The following is a 16,853-nucleotide window of genomic DNA, read 5'->3' as shown; positions in this document are numbered from 1 at the left end:
GCTAATCCAACTTGATTGATACAATCCATAATTGAGAATTTCTTCCACACATTAATGACTGTTAGTGTTTCATCATTCAGTTTGTCCAAAACGTGTTGGAATGTTCGTTTTACGTAGTATGTTTTAATTGTCGCAATTATACCTTAGTCTAGCGGTTGTATCAAAGATGTAGTATTAGGTGGCAGAAATAAAATTTGTATGTTTGGGTGTTCCAAGACAGGATGGCCGGGTGCATTGTCAAGAAATCAGAAGAACTTTAAATTCGAGACCTTTCAAATTCATATAACATCTGACTTCTGGGGCAAAACATTTGTTGAACCATTCTGTAAAGATAGCAGTTGTCACCCAGGCCTTCTTGTTTGACATCCATTGAACAGGCAGTTTATTGATATCTACACCTTTCATTGAACGTGGGTTTAGGGCTCGATTTACCAGCAGTGGTTTCAACATACGATCTCCTGAAGCGTTGGAAGAAAATAACAAGGTCACACGATCCTTAGCTACCTTAAAACCACCAGCAGTTTTCTGCGATTTGGCTACATACATTCTGTTCGGCATTCGTTTCCAGAAGAAACCAGTTTCATCTGCATTCCACACTTGATCAGGAGTGTATCCTCCGTCTTCAATAATTTTTGCAAGTTCCTGCGGGAGTACTTTAGTGGCCGGTTCATCTGCAGATGCAGTTTCACCTTTAATTTTTATATTAGGAAGAGCATTCCTTTTAAGAAACCCTATCATCCAACCTGTACTCGCAGAAAATTCATACTTTCTGTTTAACTTTCTGTTTTTTGTTTGAGATGAAGTGCTTGGCTTCTTTTCTTTAATCTGTCTGTAAATTCTTAGTGCTGTTTGCTTGATGGCATTTCCATCTACTGGTACTCTTTTTTGTGACTGATCTTCTATCCATATTACCAGAGCCTTTTCCATTTTTTCCTTGACAATATCTCTTGTATATGATGATGAATTAACACTTACTTTTGTTCCAGAACATACCGACTTCCTAATTGCAGCTTCATTTTTCTTAATAGTTCTTACGGTAGCTTCATGTACACCAAAATGCTTTCCTACAGACGTAGCCCCTTGTCCAGTTGCAAGACGATCTAAAATTTGAATTTTAAGTTCCAAAGAACTCGCTTTCCTTTTCATTTTGGTAATAGGCGAATTATTCGACATTATATAAGGGCTACCGAAAAATATCTCAGTTATAGTTAATAAAAAAAGTATGAAAAATTTGTAAACTTACAATTTATTGACTATAGGCAAAATTAATAAATTTATATGTGCACAAATTTCACTAAAGATTCTTTCACTTTGAAATAGAGCTTACTACTTAATGTCTTTCGAAGATACAATGCACGAATACCGTATGTGTGCACCAAATTCAATAAAAACGTTGATGATTCATAGATACCTAGACGTACACATTGGTAAACAAAAGCACACATTTCAAAACGCACACACTAGCTAATCTATCACACTAATAAATAGCTGATAATCACACTAATCTATTGGTGCGTGTAATATAGAAATGATACTAATATGTCACAAATAAAAAAAAATTCTTAGAATTTAGGCAAAAAAAATTCATAGAAATTGTGTTAAATCAAAATGACTCGCGTAAAAAGAGATTGAAATATTTATTTTGAATTCGTGTTAAATCAAATTCGTGTAAAAAAAGTTCGTGCAAAAACAGAATTAGGTGTAATCAAATACAGAATACTATCCCCAAATAAAATTTTGTATATTTCATTAGTCTCTTTTTTTTTGTAGTCATAGCTGTAAATATTAATTTTAAATATACAGTATAACTTGGATAATTTGAAGTTGAAAGGACATCAAAATTACATCAAATCACTCAAACTTTGAATTATCCAATACTTCCCCATCCATTTTACTAAGCACATCAATTTATGTTAGCCTAAACCATCTTAGACAATAAGAATTCCATGAATGTGATCTCTATTGGGAAATTAGCGATGCAATGCTTACATTTTGCTGTAAGCTGTTATATTTTCAGAAAAGCACAAAAAAGAGGCAATTCTGTTGCCCCCCCCCCCCATCCTACAAGCAAATATTTGACATTTCTGCTTTTCCCCACCACCTTAAATGGTAATTAATCTAAAAATGACTGTTTATATATCATAAAGTAGCTTCCAAACTATTGTTTAAGGTGCCGACACAAAATAAATGGTCAGCTGCTAATTGCTGACATTTCTTGGGTGACAGGAGGCTAGTATTGAATAGAGAGTTATCTTCTTTACTTCAGAAGAGATTTGGAACTTTGGTACTGACATTTGAAAAAACAAATTTATTTTCTATCCCATGTATGTATACACATTGTTCTGTGCTTGAATACCTCTATTGCAGTTCTCAGATTCTATGAAACTGTTCAACTGTTCAAGAGGTTTGTTTCACAATATGAAAGGGGGAGGGTCCAAAATTTGCAGCAAACTCCTGGTTGTATTTGAATTGTAAATGATAGTTCATAGAGGCTTTTTTTTTTTTTTTTTTTTTATTGCCATTGAAAATATGGGGAGATTTAGTTTGAAAGCTAATGTGGGGGGGAGAGAAGAAAAGAAGCATGAAAAATCACTAGGCATAATAGCTATACAAATGTTTTACAGTACATTATTGAGAAACTGATGTACAAACCTTTACAAAAATTTATTTAAAGAAGCTAATAATTTTGCCTGGCTTTTTTTGTTTGTTCCTTTTTAAATCCAATACAAAATCTGGTTTGTTCAGAGACTGAAAAATTTTATCATTCATGTCCTGTGCTTCTACAAAGCATTTTATTTGTACCACAAGCTGTAGGTATTGCTTCTTCCACAAAAACAGGCCCTATATCCTCTTCTGATTATTTATCTTGATTTTTCTTCATTATGTCATTGAGTATCTCAGCTTCCATAAATTCTCCACATCTTCATCAATATTAACATACATTTCATGTGAAATGTCCCTTTTCAGTTCCTTCCATTCTTCAGGCTCTGGGATCTGAATATCTTCTACAAGCAAGTCAGTCGCTGTGTCTTCATTTTGTAAAGATGGTTTGAACCCTGCTTTATGAAAAGTTTGCAATGGTTTCTGGCTTATATTGTTTCCATGCTTTTGCGATCATCCAACTAGCATCTGACATAGCACCCAAGAGATTAATTTTGATATGCAATTTTGAAGAAATTAACTATAATTTTTGCCACCATCAGCCCACAATAAATGTGTTTCAAAATTCCAAATCATCCCCTGATTCATTGGCTGCACTACAGAGGTCATGTTTGGTGGTAAAAAGATTACTTCAGTTGCCTTCAAATGAGGAATATTGCTGTGAGCTGTACAGTTGTCAAGAAAGAGCAGAATCTTTTTTGTAGATAATGTTTTGTCTAATTTAACAAGCCAACCTTTAAAGAGCTTGCTAGTCATCCAATTTTTGTTTTGTTAAACTCTTACTGCGCTGGTAGGCTTTTAGCTTTTTTGAAGCATCTAGGTTTTGCCAATTTTCCAACAATTAACACTGGCAGTTTTTCTGAGCCACCCAGAATTGTCACTTTTTCTTTACTATTTTTAACATTGCTACAATGATCGCCTTTAAAAGAAAACATTTCATCCAGCATTCACTTAAATCAAACTTTAAAAACATCTCTTGGTTCATACTTCGTTAGTTTATAAGAAAGACTTAATCCACTTGTTTGCTGCTACTTCACTGGCTGAAGCACTATCACCATTATTATATTTAATTTAAAATTTATATTTAATTTATATTTTTTATATTATATTTAAAATGTAATGTTGTTCGTATCTTTAAATCCTGTCAGCCATCCCGAACTTACTTTAAAATTACTCTACCCCAAATTTTTAGCAGAATCTTTGCTTTTGCCTTTATCATTGGCTCACTCAATGGAATGTTTTTTTTCACATACCTGCTTAAACCACTCTAACATACACTCATCAAATTGAGGAAAATTGGCCCCTCTGAACTGTTTCCTTTGTTCATCCTGGCAATGAATAAAGGAAACAGTTCTTTTTTCTACTTCATTAATCACTTGTACTTTTTTTTTTGGTGCGTGTTAGGCCACATTTAGACATTAGCATTAGTAGAAGCATATGATGCAAGCTTATACAGCATCAGCGAAAAAAAAAAAACCTTTCCATTTCACCCATCCATTCGCTCTAAATGTTTGCTAGTTCTGCCTTGAATTTATTTCAACACAATGACAGATGGAAGTTTGTCGCAGAACTACCTGCTGGCTAAAGGCACATTTCCGCACATCTATTCTAAAACTGTCTTTCCTCAGTTTGAATTCATTTCCCCTCAGGTGATTAATCTGGACAAGAGGAAGGATCCCATCGGCATTGAGCTTGCTCAAACCATTCAAGGCCTTACACACCTCAATCAAATTCCCATTTCACCCATCCATTCGCTCCAAATGTTTGCTAGTTTTGCCTTAAATTTATTTCGACACAACGACAGATGGAAGTTTGTTGCAGAAATCAACCACCCGCTGGCTAAAGGCAAATTTCGCACATCGATATTAACCTTAGCTACCCTAACACAATCCTTGTATTTACTTGTTCTGAAATGACTCCCAGCAGTCTCTGAAATCCCCTGCACCTTGTTTTCCAGGCTGCAGCTCATTCCGATAGAAGCAGTGCAAGAATCACTTTCATCTCTGCCAGCGGCTACTGTTAATCTATTAGTCCGTGTATCCCCCCCAAACTAGTAGTTTTCCGACCCACCTAACACTGCCTCGATAGCGTCAGCAAATATTCCTGCACCCTTTCTATTTAAGTGTATCTCATCCCTGTAGAATCCGTCTCTCCTGTTAACAAGCACAGACCAGGCTGAGAAAAATTCTACCCCTTGAGCCTTGCACAATCTCTCCAGGGACGAATTGATTGACAAGGCTCTCATCATATACTCCCTTCTATCGTGTCTGGGCAGAATTGGAGACACTTTCAAATTCAACCCTCCCTAACTCACTGCTTTTTTTCAACATTTACTTGTACTTGTTAAGTAATTCTACCGGTCTCCTACTCTTAATATCATTAGTGCCAACGAGTACAACAATATCACCTTTTGTGCCCTTATAAGATGATATCTGCTCTTCAATATCATCAACCTTTGCCCCTGGCAGATATACTCTGGTCCTGTTCCGCCTATCCTTTTTGCACAATATATTCCCCGTTTCCCTGACAATAGAATCACCAACAACAACTATTTACAGTGCATTCTGCCTTGGGGGTTGCCACTGTGTTGTGTGATGTTAAGTGCAAGCTCTGGCGTTGATGTGGGCAGCTGAGAGCTTGATGAGCCTCTCAATTTAAATCCTTGGAGGGTATCTACCCTGTCCTTCAAGCTCTCATATAGGCCCATAACAATGCTGAGTTGGCACCTGATTCCTCATACTCCTTGAACAAACTTCCGTCTGTCGTAGAAGTTGATAGCTTAAATAGATTTAAGGCAGAACTAGACAAACATTTGGAGTGGATGGATGAAATGAAATGAGAAGATATATATATATATATATATATATAATTTTTTTTTTTTTTTTTTTTTGCTGATGCTGTATAAGCTTGCTTTCTTGCATCATACGCCTTTTCTAATGCTAGTCACTAATTAAGATATAAAATGATAATGAAAAATAAAGAATAAAAAGGAAAAAAAACAGAAATATGAACTATAATAATTTTGAGCCATATCACTTTTTCCTATTATTATTTGCTTGTTTATTGATATGTCACAACAATAATAGAAGTACAAAAAAAATTCATATTCCTAGTTTTTTCCTCTTACCTTTGAAACTGAAAAGTTAAAGTCCTTTATTAAGATGCTGAAAACTTTCTGTAAAACTGATACACTTCTGTATTGCAAGGTGGGCATTCTGGTAATCATGTCCTTTGTTTGTGTCAATTTGCATTTCAGCTGCCATGATAAATATTCAGTTGTGATCATATTTTTAATGACTGATATACTTGTATTTGAGGTATAAAATTGAGCTTGCTTTATCATCCGAAGTTTTAATTCCGCTGGACATTCTATATAAGATAATGTGCATTTAATAATATCCAGTGGTGATGACGAAAAGAGAAAATAATTAAGCTGCACCTGATAAGGTGTTTTATTCATCACAGCACAAAATCTAAATAAAAACAAAATAAGGTTAAAATACAATGTGAAAAAGCAGAAATATTATAATAATCTTAAAAATTTCTAACAAAAAATTATTACTGATTGAATGTGCTTATTAATGATCAGGCTGTTTGTGTTCCCTCCCATGTAACACTATTTTTAGCAGTTTATGATACAATTCATGGAGCTCTGTTTGATATAGCATAAAAGTAGGAATCATAATAATCTCTTTTAGTATATCGGCTTCACTATACCATCTGAAAGAGCTGACTTTTATTCGTTTGTTGCTGACTAGAAAAACTGGTAACAGAGAAGTAACCCTAGAAACTACCAATCTTTTTATACCAACAAAGAGATTTTTCAAGAGTTCAACCAAAATGGACACCAGCTGAACTAATGAATTTAACTCAGTGGTGGCACAGCATTTGACAGACTTAATTTCTACAACAAAAAAAAAAAAAAAAAGGGGGTTTTGGTTATTTTGAATTCTGCTCAATCTTTCATTAACAGATTGTGTTATCTATTGAATATTGTTTTTTTTTTAACACAAAATTCAAAAATATATTTTTTTTAAACCTCGTATTTTAAACAAAACAAAAGTTATTACTTCTGCTGGAAGGAAAAAATAAATAAAAATATGAAACGAATAGCCTTTTCCAAATTCAAGTTTACAAAATTATTAAATGCATAACAATTTGGCATTATATACACCATATATACACAAAAATTGGATGTATTATACAAATGTTATTTGTGTTGTTGTTGTTATTTGGTTTTTTTAGGAGCATTAGCAACTAAGGCCATATTGCTCCGGGATATGCGGTGGTCATTCCCTGACCTTTCCACATCCTCCGTATTTGGTGGTGACGGGCTCGAACCCCAGTCTAATCAAGAAGCGTGTGCTACGCACTGCTGCTCCTTCCCACCTGGCTACGGAGGCGCCATGTGTTATTTGTGTAACATTCATATAATAACATTTTTATCATTGTTAGATGTTCAGAATTTCTGCTAGTGGAACACACACATGAATGGCATCACTTTGCAACAGACTGATTACAGCAGTACACTTCAGCTGCAATTTTGCCCACTTCCTATCATCACCCAGAAATCTTAGAATGTTTGAGGTTTATGAATGTATAGAGGAGTAATGCTGAAGGTCCCACTTCAGATTTTCTTATTCCCTGCATGTCAGGAATTTGTGGGGAGAGGTATATTTCAAAAACATTGCCCTTGCAACCTGTCCATCACCCAGGAAACCAAATACCCACAAGTATGAATTCATGGACATTCATGTTGAAATACAGTGCTGTATCTTCCGGCTGAATTTTAATATGATACGTAGAACCTTCAAAGGTTCTACATATCATATTCAGGTAAATTTCTCACATCCTTCTACAAATATTGAAATACAATGTAGAATGTAATGAGCATCGTAGCTCTGTTTTATAGTAATCTCCTGCTGATGAGGTGGAGAATGAAAAAGACCTGGGGGTAATTGTGCAGTCAGATATGAAGTTCTCTGAGCAGTGCAGGTCATGGAGTTTTACCAATTATATATAGGAATTTTGCTAGCAGAGACAAGGAGGTGATTATCCCTTTGTGTAAGGCAATGGTCAGGCCACACCTTGAGTACTGTATACAGGTCTGGAAGGATGTAGAGTTGCTAGAATGAGTAGAGAAGGGCAACAAGATTGGTGAGAGGAACAAAGGGGTGCGCTTATGAAGAAAGGCTTAAGTTCTACAAGTTGCAGCATCTGGAGACTAGGTACCTGCGAGGTGATCTGACTGAGGTGTATAAGGCCTTGAATGGTTTGAGCAGGCTCAATGCTGACAGGATACTTCCGCTTGCTCAGACTAAGAACCTGAGGGGGGCATAGATTCAAATTGAGCAAAGACAGTTGCAGAATAGATGTGCAGAAGTTTGCCTTTAGCCAACAGATAGTTAATTGGTGGAACAGACTTCCATCTGTTGTGTGGAAATTGATAGCTTAAATAAATTTAAGGCTGACTAGGCAAACATTGGAGTGACCGGATGGGTGAAATGGGAAGGGGTTTTTTTTTTTTTTTTTGGCTGATGCTGTATAAGCTTGCTTTCTTGCATCATATGCCTCAACTAATGCTAATGCTAAGATGCTCATAATTCTCGATTGACTCAAATGACTTGGATGCTTTTGGCAGTTCTTTCTTCCACAGCTATCCTCTTTAATGTTATAAACAGTTCCATGTTTTTCAGATTTATCACTGAGGCAGGTTATTGTTAGATGCATTGAATGTCTTTGTCGTATATGTGATGAACTGCTTGAGCATTGTCATACTCTCAGAACCATTTCAGAATACACTTACTTCAAATGTTCATTGATTATTCTCCATAAGTAAGGGATCGCTAGTTATTCTTAATGTAATGAAAATTTATTAAAAGCTTAATTGTTTATTTCAGTTTTAAAATGAACAACTTTTTATTCAAATTGCCATTCTATCTACAGAATATAGCCATTTAAAAGATTTTATATAGAATTCAGTTATAAATTCACCCCATATATGTGATATACACTATATTGGAATATGGCAGAAATAACCATATCTGCCATCCAAGTGTCAAGAATAGCAACTAGGTATAAAAGCAACTGCATTCATGCTAGAAGTAATCAATTTCCTGCCATGTTCAGTTCTGCACAACATTATCTCTGTGACAGTATTCATGATATTTGTTTTCAATTTGTTAATCCTGGAGACTGTAGGGTGATATACAATGTTTTTAATACATCTTCATGAGGAGTCAGGAGGGGGGGGGGGCTGTCTGAAAATCAGGGAGGCCAAGGGCCTGGTCTATCTCTGCCAATTCATCTTCCTCGAAATCATCTACTGAAAGCCCTGAACAACTACAAGGTGGAACTCAAGACCTGAGGTTGGCAATGGTCTGAATCTGTTTCATTAATTGTCATTATTGGGAAGATAATGATACAGGTACTCAAATTAGACTTGAATTGAGTACGCTGAGACTTGACAAACCTATCTGTGACTTGACCAATTCCAGGACCTAACCGATCCATTCTTAAAAGTTTTTTTTTTTTGCTGACCCTTTTGTCACTGAATACAGGCAGGATTTCTTTATCAGTAAAAACGTTTCGGTATAACAGTTGACAGCCCACCTCCACACAAGGACAGAAACCAATTTCTGGCATACTCTGCTAAGAGGCTGATCACCCAACACAAACAACATAACCTAACACCACAACTACACAAACAAACAAACACCACTGCACCAATCGTCTTTGCTGGGTACAGTTTACATGTACACTGTCTGGCTAGGAACTGCCCCCACATAAAAAAAAAAAAAAAAAAAAAACTGTCCTGTCAAAGGTATCCAACACCCCTTGGGGTTTGGGAAAAAAATGAGCCATACTCACCATACACACCTCAATAACAGATATAAAAGCAAATTATGTTCACACTATAAATAAGCACATGAATGAAATACAGCAGATGGTTGAGGCACTGAACCTAGCAACTTCTAATGGGGACTCATCATGGGATACCATATGAGAAATCAATTCTGTTTGTACCATTGCAGTACAACACCCTAGTCAATGGTTGCTGATGTAATCACCAAATGGAAATATCACAGCTCTATTACATAACCAGAAAACATTCAGGCAACTGCAGAAATTGACAGAAAGAGACCAGAGGGGGCTCAGCATATTGGGATGTAGATCCAATCAGTTCTCACTGAATAACCGGAGTTCAGAAGGCTACAAGAATTTTGTTATTTCTAGAACAAAGAATGCTATGTGGCACAATGACATTCTGCTCTTCCTACACAGCAGCAGGAGTACGACGAAGAGGAACGATACTATTCCAGCATGACAATATGCCATATCACGGCCTGTCCAAAGCTCTGACCTTAATACCATTAAACACCTTTCACACCTTTAGGATGAACTGGAGTTTCCAGCCAGACACACTCACAGTGCATAACCAGCACAACTCGGTATAAATTTATGTTCTATAAAAAAACAAATGATGCAAATAAACATGTCATGTATGACATCATCATTAGGAAATGTCATCTATTTTTGCATTTCTTTCTATGCACTGCACACCGTTATGCTTACATGTTTGTGTCTGAATACACTGCATGTCCTGCCATATGAAATTAAAAAAATAGATCTACATAATCATCATCATCATCAGCCATTTTCAATCCACTGCAGGATGAAGGCCTCTCCAGCAACTTTCCAGTTCCTTCTGTTTTGAGCACTGGCCATCCATTTACTACCCACAAACTCATGAATTTCATCTATCCATCTCCGCCTTTGTTTTCCAGGTTTTCTTCTAGCTCCTCTTGGATACCATTCTGTTATTTTCTTAGTCCATGTGTCATCATGTCTTTGAGCTATGTCCTGCCCAAGACCATTTTAGTTCTTTAGTTTTGATAAGAATGTCCTTTACTTGAGTTTGCTGCCTAATCCATGTGTTTCTCTTCTTATCTAACAGTATGATTCCCAATATAATTTGTTCCATTCTTCACGGTGTAGTTCTCAGCTTCTCTTCCATTCTTTTGGTAAGTGCCCAAGTTTCACTTCCATAAGTCATGTTAGGGAGTATACATTGGTTCATTATTTTACGTTTCAGACAAACTGGGATATTGCTCTTCAGTATGTGACTATATTTCCTGAATGCTATCCATCCAAAATTATTCTTCTCTTGACTTCCAGCCATTTATCATTATTACAGCTAATAACGTGTCCCAGATAAGTATATGACTCCACCTTTTCAATTACTGCTCCTTCAATCATTATTTCCCTTTCTGTGGCATACTTGTTCATCTTTTGTTTTAGCCATATTCATTTTTAGTCCAAAATCCTTACTCACTGTGCATAACTGATTAAGATTTTCCTCTAATTCTTTGGGATCGTGGCTTATGACCACAATGTCATCTGCAAATCGTAAATGGTTTAGGTACTCTCCGTTCACATTGACTCCTTTCTGCAACCAGTCTAATCTTCTGCAAGCTTCCTCAAGGGCAGCAGTAAACAGCTTCGGAGATATTGTGTCTCCTTGTCGAACTCCTTTCTCAATTTTAAATTTCCTACTGTCTTTGTCTAGTCGATTAAAGGAGGTAGCACTCTCATATATTTTCTTCAAAATCATAATATATGGGGTATCTATGCCTTGTCTTTCCAGTGCCCAAAACATTGCCTTATGCTGTATGGAGTCAAATGCCTTTTCATAATCCACAAATGCCAGGCATAATGGTGTTTTATATTCATTTGCTTTCTCCATTAGCTGTGATATTATGTGAAGGTGATCCATAGTTGAGAATCCTGTCCTAAAGCCAGCTTGCTCTTTTGTTTGATTCTCATTCAAGTATTCTTTCTAATCTGTTAGTAATGACCCTTGTGAACAACTTGTAGATGTGGGATAACAAGCTAATTGGTCTATAATTTCCAATTTCTGATTTATCTCCTTTCTTATGCAGCAAAACTATGATTGCATTATTCCACTGCTTAGGCGTCACACCTTTCCTAATGCACTTTGTGAAGAACCATGCCAGTTTTTGTGTTATGTCTCTTCCTCCCAATTTTAACAACTCTACAGTAACTTCATCTTTCCCCGGGGCTTTCTGATTCTTCATTTTCTTCAATGCATGTTCTACCTCATCAGGAAGAATATCGGGTATGTTGTATGTGTTGCTACTTTGCAATCCATCTTCCCCACTGCTGGCATCATTCCCCTGCCCCTTGTATAATTCTCTATAGTAGTCTTCTGCTATTTGAATTATGCCTTCTCTTCTGTTTATCAGTACACCATCGCTATTCTTCAGTTTCAGTATCATTTGTCTTTCTGTATTACTGCTCATGGTTGCTGATTTAAATCCTTTGTTTTCCCTTAATTCTTGTTCTACTTTTCTTGTGTTAAATCTTCTTATGTTCTCTCTGAGTCTCTTTCTAATGGCTTTGCATAACTCAGTATACTCAATTTTCTCCCTGTCAGTGTTTTTCTTGCTTTTCATTTGTCGTCATTTCTTCTTCTTCTTCTTTCAGCCAAACCAATGATATTCCAATTCACATTTTCTAATTCCTTTTCCCGTTCTAATATCCTGTCTTCACCGATGAGTGATCTGACGTTATAACAGGCCAAGTTCAGTTTCTGTGCATGGCAGCCTGGTCGTACCCAGAGATTCTTAGCACCCTCTGCTTCCACTCTGATCCTCTCGCTGCCATAAGAGGGAGAGTGAAAGGTGCTGGGGACTGAGGGCCATTTGTTTTGTCGTGCTGTCATATGCTGGAGGGTTTGGTCTTTTCCTTTTCATGCTGACCAGGCGTCTTGAAGAGAACCACTCTACATGTTCATTGCCACCTAAATGACGTAACAGGGCTTACCATTGAGAAGGTGTGCATAAGTGGATTTTAGGGAGGCGGGCCAACCGGACTTCTCCTAAATCTTCTGTAATAGAGAGATATTGGATCCATCAGTGTTTTAGGCCGAGTGTCTGATAACACACAGTATACCTGTTCCCCTCTAAGCTCCTTACATAAAGTATTCTACTACATAAAGATCTACATAAAGTACTCGGCAAACGTTACCTTTTTTTTAGAATTCGCAATACACATAAAAATCATGCATGTCTTCTGAAATTTAATATATTTCTTTGGCATCTTACTGAAAAATATTGTTAATTAGCGTCACACTACAAAGTGTGATAAAATGCATTTCTATTTTACAATGTAAAGTAGTACATCTCATAACCAATACATTAATGAAAATAAAAAGATATTCATAAAAAATTTTAAAAATTTATTCAATTTTAATTCCAAAAAATACAATTTTACTATATTTTTGCAAAAAGATTAAGAAAAACCATGTTTTTGAAAAAAGACAGAAACTATGTCACCAACTACATTACAACAGTGAGATGGCTTCTCAACTGTAAATCCAGTGAGTTGGCAGCTAAACTACTATAATAATTTCTTAAATTTTAGATGTTTTGAGACTTACTCTCATCAGATGGAGGCACCTTGAGTTGTAAATAAATAGCAGTTTCTCCTTCTTTTGGTGATGCCATTTAATTTATAATGATCCAAAAAACCAATGTCCCCAAAACAGAATGTGGCAAATGCATAATTATTTCAATCTATGCATTGTAACAGAATTCTGCAACCTTTACAATGAGCCAATGCAGCCCAGTATTAGAGGTTAAACATATGTAACCTTTATGTGTTTGATTACAAATTTATCTTAAATCTTATTCTAATAACATTTTAGGACGGAAAGCCTCAAACATGTCATAACTTAAATCTTATTTTAAGATTGTTGACTTCTTGTCTTTTTTTTTTTTTTGCAAAAACCCCAAACATGAAAGGTATTAAAACCTATAGTACTTAGTACTGTGTGGGTTGGAGGTTGAGAAGACAGGAGATACTTGTTGACATCAGACTTATTTTGGTAGATTGCAATTTCAGGAAATACATGTGAAGGAAGATTTTTCCAGAAAGCTGAAGTTGAAGGACAATTGAGAAAGAAGAAAAGTCGGTTCTGGGAGTTTCAAGTTGGACAGTAAATGAATGTTGACTGGTTCCAGCATGCATTCGGACTGGTTTAGGGAAGTTACAGAAGCCAATTCAGAAGAACAGTGCCCATAGAAGTAGCTACAGAAAAGGCATGCAGAAGAAACAGAATTCTATGAGATAGAGAGACTTTGTAAGAGATGGGTCATTAATTAAACTAACTTGCCCTCTTTTGAATGGAGTCTAGAAGCCTGAGAGAGGTTTTGAGGGCACCACAAAAGATGTAGGAACAATATTCTGTGGTAGGGCAGATTTCAGATTTGTACAAAGATAAAAGGCAGATAAAGGAGATTTGGATGCGAGCCACTTGTGGTATGCAACATTCTTATCTTGAGCAGCCTTAGCACAGTTATTGGAAAACCAAGGTTTGGATAAAAGGATGGCATTTTTAGGTAGCGTCTACAGCATTACCAATAATAATTTTTCACAAACATTGATAACAGAAGATTTAAAACTGTAATCCTACCAAGGAAAAGAAGAATAGAAATAGGTTGAGAATGGCCATGAGAAAAAGGCTCCACTGGAGAAGAGACCATTACCAAATTGAGATCTGCGGTGTAGACATCTCAGATCATTTATGCCATATACTCTGAATGGTTGTTTGTGAGAAAAAGACTGGGTGTTGGGTGTGTGGTTAGAACTGTCTGGTGTTCTGGTAGATAAATCAACAACCTGTTTGAGACCATTAGTAATTGTAAAAGCCTCAGCATCTCAACCAGCTGGGTCCATGTGACTAGAAAACTGAAGCAAATTGGAGTTGGTTGTTGTTGTTATTTGGTTTTTAGGAGCATTGGCAACTAAGGCCATATTGCTCCGGGGATATGCGGTGATCATTCCCTGACCTTTCCGCATCCTCCGCATTTGGTGGTCATGGGCTCGAACCCCGGTCTAATCAAGAAGCGTGTGCTACGCACTGCTGCTCCTGCCCACCTGGCTACGGAGGCGCCATTGGAGTTAGGAATAATAAAGTTGCCAAGGAAAATAACCTCACTGTTAGGAAAGTTGGAGTGGAGAGTGTCGATTTTCAAAGAAAGGAAATCAGAGTTTCAAATGATTAGTGAAAAAAGTTTTAAGAAGCATAGCAGCAGCAAGTGAATTTGACAGAATGGGGTAGTGAGATTTTAAGCCAGAGACAATGAAAAAGAGGAGATAAGTTATTAAGTCTCTGACAGGGATACCAGAACAGAATTATGTACAAGTACTACCTATGAAGCAAAAGGAATCATATAGCAGATAATTAGAACACTTGAGATGGGTAATAGTTGAGGCAATCAATAATTGGGAATTGTGATTCTGTCAGAAAAAGCAAGTGAGGTTTGGCAGACTGCATGTGGAAATGAACATCATTGAGAATGGAACTGAGACCATGTATATTTCTGAAATGAATAAAGTTTTTGGGAGATTTAGATCTTTTCACAGTTACAGTTCTATTAATTTGGTACCATTCGTTGTGTCTTAAGTAGTAAAGTAAAAATAAAGGGGGGGGGGACATGTATGAAGTAATGAAATTTTTGGATATGGCATACACAGCAAGAATATACCCAACTCCTTGACATAACCTGGCCTCAACAATGCCCCCACCCCTCCAGATATACACTACTCAGACCACCGCCAGTCATTACCTGGCAGAGCAGATGCAGTGAGATTATACATTAGCTGATTTGGATGCTTCCTACAGCATTACCAATAGGTTTGGTCCACTAGACCGAACCTATTGGTAATGCTGTAGACCAACAAGTCGATCGTAACCTACTAGTCGATCATGGCTTTAATTTTGGTCGATCACAACGAATTTTAAATATATATGAAAACAGATTAGTCAAAATATAAATATTGTTATTATGTGCCCCGCTATATACGCTTATTACAAATCCACTGAACCACATGACTACTCTTGTCACTGTGCTGCCTAGGCTTCTCTAGTGAAAATGCACACAGTTACATTGTGGAGAGCATAGTGTATGTGTTAAATTGTTATTTAGCTTACTTATATTAATAACTGGACAGTTCTTATACATTAATTTAATAACCTTTGATTTAAAATTAATACTACGAAAAAGAGCAAAACATATCATTTTATTCAAGAGTGGGAACTAGAATACTTTTTTGTAATGATAAAAGAAAAATGTTGTTTGATTTTGCAGTGCTTCCATAGCTATACCCAAAAAAGGAAATTTAGAAAGGCACTTCAACACACTGATTAATAGTATTTCTGCATATAAATATCAATTTTTGGCAATGGCTAAGGATCTCAAAGAAAAAAAAAAAAAAAAAATGATCATTTTGCAAATATGCAAGATCATTTGCAAATATGTCCTGTTTTTGAATTTAATAGTGAGAAATATGTTTCTGAAATTGAGAAAGTTGTGGATGATTTTGAAACCAGATTCAGTAATTTTAAAACAATTGAAGACATTGTTCAATATATTTCTTATCCATTTAATACTTTAAGACTTAGATACAAAACAAATTGCAGAAAAAAATCGCTGAAATTTTTCAGATGGAGAAAATATTATTGGAAAATGAAATTATTACATTACAAAACGATATCTTCCTAAAAGCCAGATCATCAGAAGACGACATTTGGAAATATGTTTGCCGAGAGAAGTACCGAAATGTAAAAAAATGCAGTGAACTTTTAAATTCTTGTTTTGGTTCTACATATCTATGTGAATCGGCCTTTTTGTATTTGAAACAAACAAAGACGAAGGATCGCTTTACTCTTACAGACTTGCATACGGAAGATTCTTTACGGTTGGCCTTATCACGGTATAACCCCGATTTTAAAAGCTTGGCAGATGACACGTAGACACAAACTTCGCATAAATTAAAATTTTAAATACGTATGAATTTAAAATAAGAATTCTGAATTGCATTTCATTTTAAAATTTATAAACAATATTTTCCAATATGTGTTGATTAACTTTTTTCACCATGCGCAATCAAATTCTTGAGATGGTAGATTGCGGCACATTTTGAAGAAAAAAAGTAGATCGCATCACAAATTAAGTTGGCCGCCCCCTGCTGTAGACTATCTAGCAACCACCCTGCAAACATTGTCTTAGAGTTGTACCTTTGAAATGTAAGGAAGACTGGATCTTGCCATGATGTCCATCATAACTTCAAGACATCAATCATACTTTATGATGAAATAGATGGAG

General features: G+C 36.1%; 1 protein-coding gene across 1 annotated transcript in view; it reads right to left on the bottom strand.

Moving 5' to 3' along the window:
• Positions 1 to 16,853, bottom strand: part of LOC150080921 (transcription termination factor 5, mitochondrial-like) — a 49,151-nt gene that overhangs the window by 17,195 nt on the left and 15,103 nt on the right. The window contains exon 2 of the mRNA XM_090380856.1: positions 5,789 to 6,134. Within this exon, the coding sequence (XP_090236982.1) occupies positions 5,789 to 6,134 (346 nt within the window). The remainder of the gene's footprint in view (positions 1 to 5,788; positions 6,135 to 16,853) is intronic.

The sequence above is a fragment of the Mastigoproctus giganteus genome, chromosome 9 (genome assembly GCF_048544385.1).
Source record: "Mastigoproctus giganteus isolate SK-2022 chromosome 9, ASM4854438v1, whole genome shotgun sequence".
NCBI lineage: Eukaryota > Metazoa > Arthropoda > Arachnida > Uropygi > Thelyphonidae > Mastigoproctus > Mastigoproctus giganteus.
The sequence above is the reverse complement of the archived record's forward strand: the minus strand, read 5'-3'. Positions and strand labels throughout refer to the sequence as shown.